This window comes from Candida pseudojiufengensis (genome assembly GCF_024610245.1).
Source record: "Candida pseudojiufengensis strain CBS 10847 chromosome Unknown scaffold22, whole genome shotgun sequence".
In the NCBI taxonomy this organism is placed as follows: domain Eukaryota; kingdom Fungi; phylum Ascomycota; class Pichiomycetes; order Serinales; family Debaryomycetaceae; genus Lodderomyces; species Lodderomyces pseudojiufengensis.
In genome coordinates, this window is record NW_026261545.1 from 150,990 (window position 1) to 163,673 (window position 12,684).

The 12,684-nt window shown below is 30.2% G+C and overlaps 4 protein-coding genes across 4 annotated transcripts in view; 3 read left to right on the plus strand and 1 right to left on the minus strand. All coding sequences in view use genetic code 12, as the record gives it.

Annotated features, from left to right (window-relative positions):
* KGF55_005531 (uncharacterized protein) overlaps positions 1 to 2,484 on the plus strand; it is a gene marked incomplete at both ends in the record, with an annotated part of 4,515 nt that extends 2,031 nt beyond the window's left edge. The window contains one exon of the mRNA XM_051760554.1: positions 1 to 2,484. This exon is cut by the window's left edge and continues 2,031 nt beyond it. Coding sequence (XP_051611821.1) covers positions 1 to 2,484 — 2,484 coding nt within the window.
* A 1,133-nt stretch (positions 2,485 to 3,617) lies between these two features.
* KGF55_005532 (uncharacterized protein) lies at positions 3,618 to 3,995 on the minus strand (the record flags this gene model as incomplete). The annotated part of the gene is made up of 1 exon (XM_051760555.1): positions 3,618 to 3,995. One exon carries the CDS (start codon positions 3,993 to 3,995, stop codon positions 3,618 to 3,620), a length of 378 nt encoding a protein of 125 aa, XP_051611822.1.
* A 644-nt stretch (positions 3,996 to 4,639) lies between these two features.
* On the plus strand, positions 4,640 to 5,092 carry KGF55_005533 (uncharacterized protein; the record flags this gene model as incomplete). Its single annotated transcript, XM_051760556.1, has 1 exon — positions 4,640 to 5,092. The coding sequence occupies one exon, from the start codon at positions 4,640 to 4,642 to the stop codon at positions 5,090 to 5,092; it is 453 nt and encodes a 150-aa protein (XP_051611823.1).
* Positions 5,093 to 10,498: 5,406 nt separating this feature from the next.
* On the plus strand, positions 10,499 to 12,684 carry KGF55_005534 (uncharacterized protein; the record flags this gene model as incomplete). Its single annotated transcript, XM_051760557.1, has 1 exon — positions 10,499 to 12,684. A coding segment is annotated over one exon (2,186 nt), but the record flags the coding sequence as incomplete, so codon positions are not given.

The following is a 12,684-nucleotide window of genomic DNA, read 5'->3' on the forward strand; positions in this document are numbered from 1 at the left end:
TTAACTACAATCACTACATTCCCACCACCATTTACAACTGAATATACAACTACTTGGACTACTACAAATTCAAACGGATTAACTGAAACTGATTCAGGTATAGTAAGTCAATCAGGATCTTCATTAACTACAATCACTACATTCCCACCACCATTTACAACTGAATATACAACTACTTGGACTACTACAAATTCAAACGGATTAACTGAAACTGATTCAGGTATAGTGAGTCAATCAGAATCTTCTTTAACTACAATTACTACATTCCCACCACCATTTACAACTGAATATACTACTACATGGACAACTACAAATTCAAATGGATTAACTGAAACGGATTCAGGTATAGTAAGTCAATCAGAATCTTCATTAACTACAATCACTACTTTCCCACAACCATCTACTTCAGGACCAATTATATGTAAAAGAGGTGACGTCGATTGTTATAGCCCATCTGTTTTGTCGAGTTTGAGTCCACCTTATCAAAATTCGTCTATTTTATCGTCTTCATCACAAGAATATACAACACCCGGAGTTGACACCTCTTCAATTGAATCATCATTAGCATCATCAACCGGAGAATATTCTTCATCATCAATTTCATTTGTAACACCAATATCATCATCATCAACTGGAGGATATTCTTCTTCATCAATTTCATTTGTAACACCAATATCATCATCATCATCAATTGAATCATCATTAGCATCATCAACGGGAGGATATTCCTCATCATCATCATCATTCGTAACGCCAATATCATCATCATCATCAATTGAATCGTCATTACCATCATCAACCGGAGGATATTCATCATTATCATCATCATTCGTAACACCAATATCATCATCATCATCATCAATTGAATCGTCATTACCATCATCAACCGGAGGATATTCATCATCATTATCATCATTCGTAACACCAATATCATCATCATTATCATTCGTAACACCAATATCATCATCATTATCATCATCAATTGAATCATCATTGGCATCATCAACCGGAGAACATTCTTTATCATCAGTGTCATTTGTAACACCAATATCATCATCATCATCATTGTCATCAATCATTTCATCGCTGCAATTACCAAGCTCTTCAATTCAAACACATTTTTCATCAGAAGTTTTATCATCATCAAACCCACCATCATCAAATCTGCCATCATCAAGCTTATCATTAGCATCACATCATTCAGAAGTTTCGTCCTCGTCAGTATTATTCAGCTCATCAATTGAATCATCTATACCAGTAGTTGTCTCATCATCGTCCTCGGTTGCATCAACACAAAGTTCATCCTCATCATCACCATCAATAAATTCATCATCATTATCATCGTCAACATCATCATCATCAACATCATCATCAAAATCATTCTCATCATCATTAATAATTACATCATCATCTTCGACAATTTCATCAACATCACCATCGATAATTTCATCAACATCACCATCGATAATTTTATCATCATTCGCTACTGGTCCATCCGGATTATCATCTGCCACTGGCAAATCATCTGCTACTGGTAAATCAGAATCATCTAGTCCAACTCAATCACCATCAGCTACTGGAGCACAATCATCTACTAGTACATCAGCAGCTACCGGAAAATCATCAGCAGCTACTGAAACACAAACTGGTCCATCAATTTCAGGAGAACCAACAGGAGAACCAAAAGGTTCAAACTTACCATCATCTTCAAGCTCAAGCTCAAGCTCTTCAGAAAATGGAAATGGTGGAAACGGTGGAAATGTCGGAACTTCAACAATTACGGAATATACTCAACCAACTGGTGGTAATGGAAATGAAGGTGGTAATGGAAATGAAGGTGGTAATGGAAATGAAGGTGGTAATGGAAATGAAGGTGGTAATGGAAATGAAGGTGGTAATGGAAATGAAGGTGGTAATGGAAATGAAGGTGGTAATGGAAATGGATCAGGCAATGGGTCATCAGGTAACAATGGAGAAACTAATGGAGAAGGTAATGGGTCATCTGGTAACAATGGAGAAACTAATGGAGAAGGTAATGGCTCATCAGGTAACAATGGAGAAACTAATGGAGAAGGCAATGGGTCATCAGGTAACAATGGAGAAACTAATGGTGACGGCAATGGGTCATCAGGTAATGGCTCATCAGGTAACAATGGAGAAACTAATGGTGAAGGCAATGGGTCATCAGGTAACAATGGAGAAACTAATGGTGACGGCAATGGGTCATCAGGTAATGTCGAACCGCCCAACAACGGCAATTCAGCAACTAAAGGCAATAATGGATCAAATCAAAATGCACAATCTACGTCAATAGAAGCTCAACTTACAACTTTAGCTCAAGCAACTGCGTCATCAAACTCACAATCAACCGATGCTTCAAATCAAGGATCTCCAAGTGTAACGACATATGAAGGATCAAGTTCAAAATCAACTACTTCCACATTATTAGTAGTGTTGTTTGCATTATCCTCAATTTTGTTTTAATTATAACTTCAAATGAAGTAAGATATTTTCATTTTCGACTTTCATATTCAATCAATATTAATTTTCAACACGTCATTGCATTTTTTAAATTAAATTTTCTACAATTTTATCTTCAGATTTCGGTATAATAGTTCACAAGCGCCTAAGAGTTTTAGTGTTTTAATTTCAAAAGAATGTCATTTATACAATATTTGCTACATCTTTATAATTTTTATTTAGTTCCTTGTATTTTCTTCAATGAGTTCAACTTCATACAATATTAATATATAATAGATTTGTTATACTTATTGATATTTGTTACCATCTCTAATACGATGAGATACTATTTGTAGGTTTCAGATAATTGTGTAAATGGATTTGAAAATCACAGTGAGTACTTGAATTTTGACTCACCATCTTTTATTGGACTGTCCTGTGTTAGCTAAAAACAAATTTAACAATTGCTGATAAATAGAATTATTCTGAAGGATAAACGTATAACTCAATAGATTGAAATAAATTAGTTCTTGATAACATTTTGGCAACTTTTTTTAACATTCACAACTTTTTAATAAGAATTTAGAATAATTACCAAGTAGGACTAATTCTAGAGACAAGCAAACAAGTGAGATAGAAAAGTCACTGACCAGATATTCCATTACTTAATTAGTCGACTAACATCGAATATGCACATACTCCCTTCAACGAAATATTGCATATATTTTAACCTTATTAGAGAACAACAAAAGGCAGATGAAATTTGTAAATGCAAGTTAACTCGTTACATCTAATCTAACTTATTCGTTACCTCAAGAATACGTAAATAATAGGAAAAAACCCATGAAAATTTGATCAACACCGCTCAACATCTTAAACAGGAACGAGAAGAAACGTCCTGAATTCAATTCCGATATCCGTCCAAAGAACCATTCTGTATCAAACCGTACGAACAAAGTTATCATTGCATCATTTTTAAACTCATCATCATTACCATTATTAACATCGTTTCAATTAACATCATGATCATTAGCTTCTTCATCACTTTTAGTATCTGACAAAAAATCTAATTGTCCAAGACCACTTAAAGTTGATTGAGAATTTGGCCCTAGGTTTTATCTTTCTTTAATTTGGATTGTTTTAACCTGAGTTCGGCTTTAACAGATGATTATTGATAAATCTCTAGTTTTAACTCTGTCTTTCCCCTTCGATCTCGTAAATAAATCATCATCGTCATCATCATCATTGCCATCGTTATTATTGCCATTACTATCATTATCATCATTATCATTATCTTTATCATAATTATCATTATCACTAATTTCATTATCATCATCTTCATTATCATCATCTTCTTCTTCACCATCATAATCATCATCATCACCATCAAAATAATCATCATCATCATCATCAACACCATCAACAATCGCAATATCAACAGCCGCATCATCTTCAAATGAAGATTCTCCATTTGATGGAAGTTTTAATGAGAAATCAGCGTATGTTTGCTTTTCCATATCTTTCTCATTATCCATCTCAAAATTATACAAAGATTGAGTATTTTGGATTTCGTTAAATCATTGATAATTCATTGGATGTGGAGAATTGAAAAAATACGGAGCTGAACTTGTTTGTTGGGCCAAAAAAACCGAATTTGGTTGATATTGAGGTTGTTAAAATCGGGGTTGTTGATATTGCGGTTGTTGATATTGAGGTTGTTGATATTGAGGTTGTTGAATTGGTTTTCGTTGAATTGGTTGTGGGGATTGTTGTTGATTTCAACTTTGATATTGTTGTTGGTTAGTGGTTGTTAATATAGTGGTTGAATCGGTTGGTGTGAAAATTGTTACTGATATTGATGATTTAGATAATGTGGATGAAACGTTAGCGGGGCAGGAACAACATAGGAATTTAACTTCCAACCTATATTTCGTTTATTGTTCAGATTGTTGCATGATTGGTGACATCTTGTAATGGATATTGACCACTCATCATGTGTAACTATTGAATTGAATAAATTGAATATATGTAACAAATAATTTGCCTTTGTATAATATTTTTTTTATTTTTTTTTTAACTTTAGTGGTTATCATTATTTACATCAAATTTTTATAACGCGTAATATTTTGTATTACATGTTATTAATATTTGATTACACATCATTTGAAACACGCAATCAATGAATACAAACTCAAATCAAGAAGGATTAGAAAACCTCAGCCTTAATGAATTCCATCAATGGTGTGTTGAAAATCCTGGTGTCGTCCCAGATGCGGTACTTAAATATCGAGCAAATCAAGAAGTTTTATATCTACATTTTTTAGCCAGATCAGGGTCTACTTATGCAGCAGCCGTTGATGCTAGAAAATCTAACTTGACAAAAGCTCCCGTCCAGAGTATCATAGAAGCTTGGAGCAATAAGACGGAAGAAATTGATGCTTTACCAAGACTTTCTGAAGCTGAGTTATTACAATTAAGAGAAATCATTGAAAGTCACAATGATTCAGTTGAAATGATTGAAAGATTTAGAGCAGCTAGAACAGCCCTTGATAAAGACATATTTTTATTAATGTTCTCATATGCCACATTAGATACTCCATTTAATATTACTATTAGGGTACGTGACAGATAGAACTCATTTATCTGTATTTTTCATGTTTTATTTGAGTACAAACTTAAAAATGAAACTTTTTAATTCAAAAGATTTAATTTTGACTGGTTCAAAATTCAGTAAAGCAAAGAATTGATTTTTTTGTGAAATTGCTATAAAGTTCTAAAATGTCTAATTTATATGACCTATATAACGTATATAAACCATAAAGCTAATAAGTAACATCATCAAATTATACTAATTATTTCCTTCGTTAATAGGTTAACAAAAAATTCGATTGTAGTATCACCATATATTTAGAAATAATTCAATATAATTTGCAGCTGATGAGAATGAGATAATGATGATATAAGGATTTCTCATCCTTAAATTGACCGTATTTGTACAGTCATCTATCTCACAAAAGCTTTCCAATCAGATTGACCTCATTCATCATTTACTTTATCCACTTCATGTTTGTCCTGAGACTTGTGAAATCGGGAATGTTAGGTTTGACCATTATTTTTGACTGCTGAAATTTTGTTACTATTTCAATAATTTAACGAAAAAGTCATCCATATTTCGCTGAGACGAACTCTGAATTAGGTTTTATACTTCATACTCATTTATTAAGACTTAAAAATCGATACTCATTTAGTTCTCTCATCTTTTCTGGAAAGGAACGAAATCTAAGTTCATAATGAATTTTATCATCTATGATGTTTTTATTTCAATATTTTAGAATTTTACATTGATTACAACAAAATTACAATTTTTCGTAATTCACTTTTTTAAGTTAATAAAAAGCCAAAAATGCGATAACAAATCATTAAATCTGGGGTAAAACAAAAAAATGGAAAATTTTTAATCCGAGATTATTGAGCTATAATAAAAATTTATAGATATTATTATGTTTTGAAGTTCCCAAAGAAATTAGGAGAAAATTTTATATAATATGTTATATGATTAATTTGACTATCTTTGTTGAGTTCTTGTTCAGCGTAAATGAAATTTCATCATCATTTCATTATCATTTCATCTTCATTGAATGACCAGTTAAAGTGCATGGGAATTTCATCATTATATTTTGATCCTCCTACATAATGATCTCATGAAATCTGTAATGTTAATAAAATTCTACCATTCAAATTTCAATAATATCCGTTTATCAAGAAGCTGTGGTTTTTTTCATTACGTGGTTGCAAATATAAATGTTTTCCACAATCCAAGTATTACCAAGATTTGAATAATCATGCATTTATCCGATTCCAATGGAATAAAATGATAATAAGATAAAATTCAAATACCGCCCCATGCAAGAAAAATTAATTTACGAGTATTATATAATTTACGAAACAATTTTGTGTCAATCGAATGTTTTTTTTATTCTTTTTTGTTTGAACAGGGCGTTTTCTTTTATCTAAAAAATACGAAACTTTAAATTTAACAATACATTTTTAGATAAACAATTAAAAATTTAAATTTTTTTAGATTTTATAGGGTCAGTCGTAAAAATGGAAAAATAGATTAAGTTTTTTAGTTTAGATTAATTTTTAGATACTTTTTGATTACCAATTTAGGATAATTTTCGGAAACTTATTCAACTCGAAGTTTTACTTTGTACTTTTTAAAAAGTATTACGAATTAATTTCTCTACGATTGAAAAGAGGTCTTATCTCATAGTTGATTTGCCGTTGCCAGGTTTTAGCCTAATTGTGTTTCGAGTGGATGTTCAACTGTGTAGTTTTCAACAGTTTGTTGGTACTGTCGAATGGAAAAGAGTATTACAGATAAAATATTTATATCACTTGTTGGCGTTCAAAGAAATTCAGAATATGTATTGTGATTTCTTAAATTGAAATTGCCATAATTGTTCTTTCTAAATATTTGAAATTCTAATATCAAATACTACAAAATAGGAAATTTCATTTGGTTCGATGATGCCTAATGAATTAATTCTATTTTGAAAAAACCTTTAACTTTGTAAACGAAATACGGAAAAATATAATTTAGTAAATTGATTAGACTTTCCAACGGCGAGTGGTGTAAATCTGTTATGGGTTGTTGAAATTAAGATTTTGCACTTTTCTTGCTTCTTGTTAAATGTACAGTTGTTAATAAATCAATAGTTCAGTAAATGTGAATCATTCGATTCGTAATTTTTCAAAACATTACCTAGATGTCTTTTATTTCAATCAAGTAAACCCAATTTCAGTGACCAATTTTAATTAATGAAACCTCAATTAATACATGAATTGACTGTTTTGCTCCTTCCCGGTTTACGAATCTTAAAGAAAATTATTATTTTACTTAAAAAGACCCACAAACTTTCGGAAAATAGAAAGATTAAACTTTTCAAAACTCATAACCGAAATGGAAGGATGAAGTCTACAGAATATCATAACCCATCTGTCCCCTAATCTTTTTAGTTCATATAAGGAATTCATCTTGAAAAAGAGTAATCATATTTACTACCAAGTCCCCGTAGACGGTGTTTTTTATTCTTGATTCTGTACCCGTATAAATCAGAAGTTAAGATAATAAATGTATTTAAATCAAATTTCTATTAGCAATGAGACATGTTTTATAACATTTTTATTTAGTTCTTGTTTTGATTATCAATATTATTCCAAGTAATATATTCACTAAATTAACTGGTTTAAGCTCACAGGTTATGTTCAATGGTTCCGATCTCTTAGTTTTTTTTTAAACTTTATTTAAGTACATCTCTACTTAATTCCTAAACTCATGGTATTCTTCATGATAGGCTATATATCGAATTTGAATTTGTATTTAGAAATTGAAAAATTTAATTATCCGAAACATAAGTAATTTACAATCGGAAGTCCATTACATATTCATATCATTATTAAAATTATTTTTGCTACTAATTCTATACATGTTTTTTAAATGATTTCAATTCAAAGATACACCTCCTTTGTAAAATTTTTATTATGATATTTTATTTACATGGTAAAACTGAAATATAAAATTACTACATCAGAATGAATCTTCATATTTATTGAATATGGCAATTTCACATTTATTGTAAACTTTTTCATTGAATAATTTGACTTATTTATTTTGTGACAATTTGAAATGATTTTCAATTTAATGGCTTAAAAAGTGAATCTTTTTCACTAGTTAAAAAATGATTTACAAGGTTAGTAGAGTCTATATTTTACGATCAACCCTTTATTACAAAATCATCAACTTTATGTTAGTTGATAATAAAAATAATCTGTTTTTGGTTTTAATATCTTCAGCTTACGGGCAAAATTTAAAACTTTCTACATAAATAAATTTGAGATAAATACACGATTCATACATCAGATGATCTTATGAGTAGAGATTCTTTTCTTTTTTTAATTGCTTTCATGAACTGAAATTGAAAGGGTTTATTGTTCATTTAATTTAGATTAGCCATAGTAGTATAATTTGTATGTGGTAATTCTACGGAAGAAAACAATTTGTTTTTTAGACTTTGATCATCATGTTTTGTTGTTCCGAATCTCATTAGTAAATCATCGATCTTAAATTAACTTTCGATCTCGTAATTTCGTACATTTTTAAGTTTAGGCTAATACTATTAAAGATTTACAATTCTCAACAATAGAAGGATTTACAAAAACTTCGATTGACTATGAAGGGGAAAAAAAAAAGGATAGAATATCGATGAGCCGAATCAAAAGTTCTATACTGCTTACTCGAATACAGTTGGACTTAGAGTTTAACAAATTTTGAATGTGTTCATCTAATAACAAAATGAATTTCATTTTTCCTCATAGACGCCTTTAACTTGTGAAATCATTTCAAGTGAGAGTATATGTAAGATCGTATTTATTGATTTATTTCTTCATCTGAAATTTGGACGCCTTCAAATACCATAACGCATGTAATTGATTCGTATTTCCATCCCAAATCGTTATGAGTTGCTGATTAATCCTAAGATTAGTAGGAATATTCTCTATAAATTATTTTTACTGAAAATAGAATATTAAAACGAAACTGATGGACTAAAGTCTTTCTATTTAATTGAACATTATGCATAAGACCATATAGGATTTGCTTTGTGTTAGATATATACTAGTCAAGATACGAATGGCTCAATAAAAATATACTTAGGACTGACATAATAATAAGATTTCAATTAACCTAAGCTGAAAAAATTGGACTATACAGTAAAAAATAATACCTTGATAAGTAAGAAATAACCCTATAGGTCTAATTGGTTTAGATTGTATTATTTTTCCGGTAATCTATAAATTTTAATGAAAGGGAAAGAAAGAATTAAAAGATTGTTTATAGAGAAAAAATCTTCACAATTGAGATAAAATGATTCCGATTTTGCTATAATTGTTAGATTACCTTATGATGCAATTAATTTTCAATAAGATTCACATATTGAAAAGATAAATAACAATATTAAAAGCTATCATCGATATATCTTTTAATTCAAATTACATTTCAAAACAATAAGGCAATTGTTAAAACTTACACAATAATGGAAATATATATTAACATATCCTGATGATGATGATTAACAAAGGAAATTTAACAATAAGAATCATACATCAATCTATAGCTTACATCTAAAAATTTCTTTTAATGATTCATATAGGAAGACTTAGATTTAAAAATTTAGTAATTCATAATATGTTCTATTCAATTAATTTGGGCAAATATAAACTTTGAACATATGTAGCAAATTTTTCAAATCTTAGTACTTAATTAACAAAAGTCATTCTACTTCGAGTCTCTGAGCAAAAGCACGTATAGACTTATAATCAGTTTCACAATGATATTAATATTGATGATAATTCTTTACTAAATTAGATTTGTAAAATATAAAGTTTTTTTAAATTGATTTTTTAGTAAATTAGAATTTTTTCAAGGGTTTTTTCTCAAATTTATTATACTATATAGAATGTTGTGTTTGTGTCATTAAAGAACAATTTAATTTGTTTTACAAATAAATTTTTATTAAAAAAAAAATCTGATTAATTTTAATATTCATACATCAAAGAAAGGGTGATCAAGTTTTTTCTCAAACGAATAAGATATGCTACATTACATCAATAAACACAAAAGAAGGATAACTTTAGTTACTAGGACATTGAAATGAATTTTTTAAATAAATTTTTTTACCGAACTACATGTTTTAAAAGACAATTGATAATAAGGGTATAATATTAGAACAGGCGTTTAAGTATTATACTAATCTTTGATCATTTCTTCACCATGGCAGTCAATTTAATACATAATGAAGAGTCTTAGATATAATTATATATATGATTGATTATCATCTTTCAACTTAAAAAGCTACCGCTTTAAATCAATTTTATTTCATTAACATTCAATTCATTTTCATCAATATTTTTATCATTATCATCATCATCATCATAATCATTATCATCATTATCAAAAGATAATTAAACTTCATTTCAAATGTTCTTAAAAGTGTTAATATTATTTATCACAGTAATTTTTCAACATGTTTTTGGGGCTCAAGTTTCAGGTATATTCACTAATTTTAATTCACTTACATATACCCCAACAGTAGGTTATACTCATGCTGCCCCAAACAACCCAACATGGCAAGCGACTTTAGATTGGACGTTAGATGGAACCAGGTTGTCTGCTGGTGATACATTTCAATTAATGATGCCTTGTGTTTTTAAATTCATTACCGATCAGACGTCTGTAGATTTAACCGCTCAAGGAGTTTCATATGCAACATGTCAACTTAGACCAGGTGAACTTATTGTAGCTTATTCAACACTTGATTGTACAGTGAAACCAGCATTATCAACCAATAAAGCTTATGGGTCATTAACTATTCCATTAACTTTCAATGTGGGAGGATCTGGGAATCTGGTTGACATGGAAGATGCTTCTTGTTTCGATGGAGCAGGTCAAAATACAGTTACCTTCAGAGATGGGCCAAATCAATTATCAATTGTGGTAAATTTTGATATTCCAGATGTTACAAGTACAACTCTTGGTTATGATGCTGTTAGAATAATACCTACATTAAATAAACAACAGATTTATGCACTTCCTCACAGTTGTCCAAAAGGTTATTCAAGTGGTACGCTTGGTCTTTCAGCTAAAGGAGCTCAAACATTTGATTGTTCAAATTGGCATTTTGGTTTTTCAAATACTATGAATGATTGGTATTTTCCAAGAGATTTCACCACCAAATATATGACAACACAACTGTGTACTCCTACTTTAGTTACTTTTTCATTTAAAGACGTTCCGGCTGGCTATAAACCTTTCATTGATAGCTTTTATAACGCTGTTAATGGCCAGGATGTCACATTTGATTTAATATCTCAAGTATATTGTACTGGAAGCTCAATCTATTGGGATGACTCAAAACCACAATCATTTTACAAGTATAATCAATCTTTAGCTTTTGCTGATGGTCATGTTGTGGTAGTTACAACCAAAACTGTTACAGGTACAGCTCCAACACTGATTACTACGCTTCCATTCAATCCCACCGTTGATAAAACTCAAACAATTCAAGTTATTGCTCCAGTTCCCACTGTTACAGTCACAAAATCTCACGTAGGCTTGTCAACATCCTATAGCACAGTCACTAACAGTCCAGGTGGCACAGCAACTTATTTTATAGATAATCCATATCATTTAACAACTACACTGTCATTATTTTATTCAGGAAATACAAAATCCACTTCCACTTTTATTAATCCAAGTGGAACTTTAGATACTGTTTTCATTTATTATCCTGTTAATCCAACAACCACAGTTTCATCATATTGGTCAAATTCTTATACTTCAACAAGTACTGCTACAAATGGTCCAGGTAAAACAGATTCATTGGTCATTCAATATCCTAATAATCCAACGGTTACAAGCTCCATTTTTTGGACAGGAGTTTCAACTTCATTTTCCACTACAAAATTACTGGCAGGAAGTTCAGACACAATCGTAATAGCTTATCCTTCCAATCCAACTAGAACTACTACTATTTATACCGGATCCCTGTTGACTACAACCACTCAAAAAAATGGACCAGGAAGTGTAGATTCAGTGATTGTCAATTTTCCTGTAAATCCTACTTCAACAAAAACTCAATATTATTCAGGATCTACTACTTTAACATCAACTATTACAGCTACAATTGGAGGAACTGATTCAGTTATAGTTAATTACCCATCAAATTCAATTTTAACTAAAACTCAATATTACTCAGGATCTACAATTTTCACATCAACTGCTACAGCTACATTTGGTGGTCAAGATTCAGTAATTGTTAATTATCCATCAAATCCAACTACAACCAAGACTCAATATTATTCAGGATCTACTGTTTTTACTTCAACTGCTACAGCTACATTTGGTGGTCAAGATTCTGTTATAGTTAACTATCCTTCAAATCCAACTTTAACTAAAACTCAGTATTATTCAGGATCAACTATTTTTACTTCAACTGCTACAGCTACATTTGGTGGTCAAGATTCAGTAATAGTTAATTATCCTTCAAATCCAACTTTAACTAAAACTCAGTATTATTCAGGATCAACTATTTTTACTTCAACTGCTACAGCTACATTTGGTGGTCAAGATTCAGTAATAGTTAATTATCCTTCAAATCCAACTTT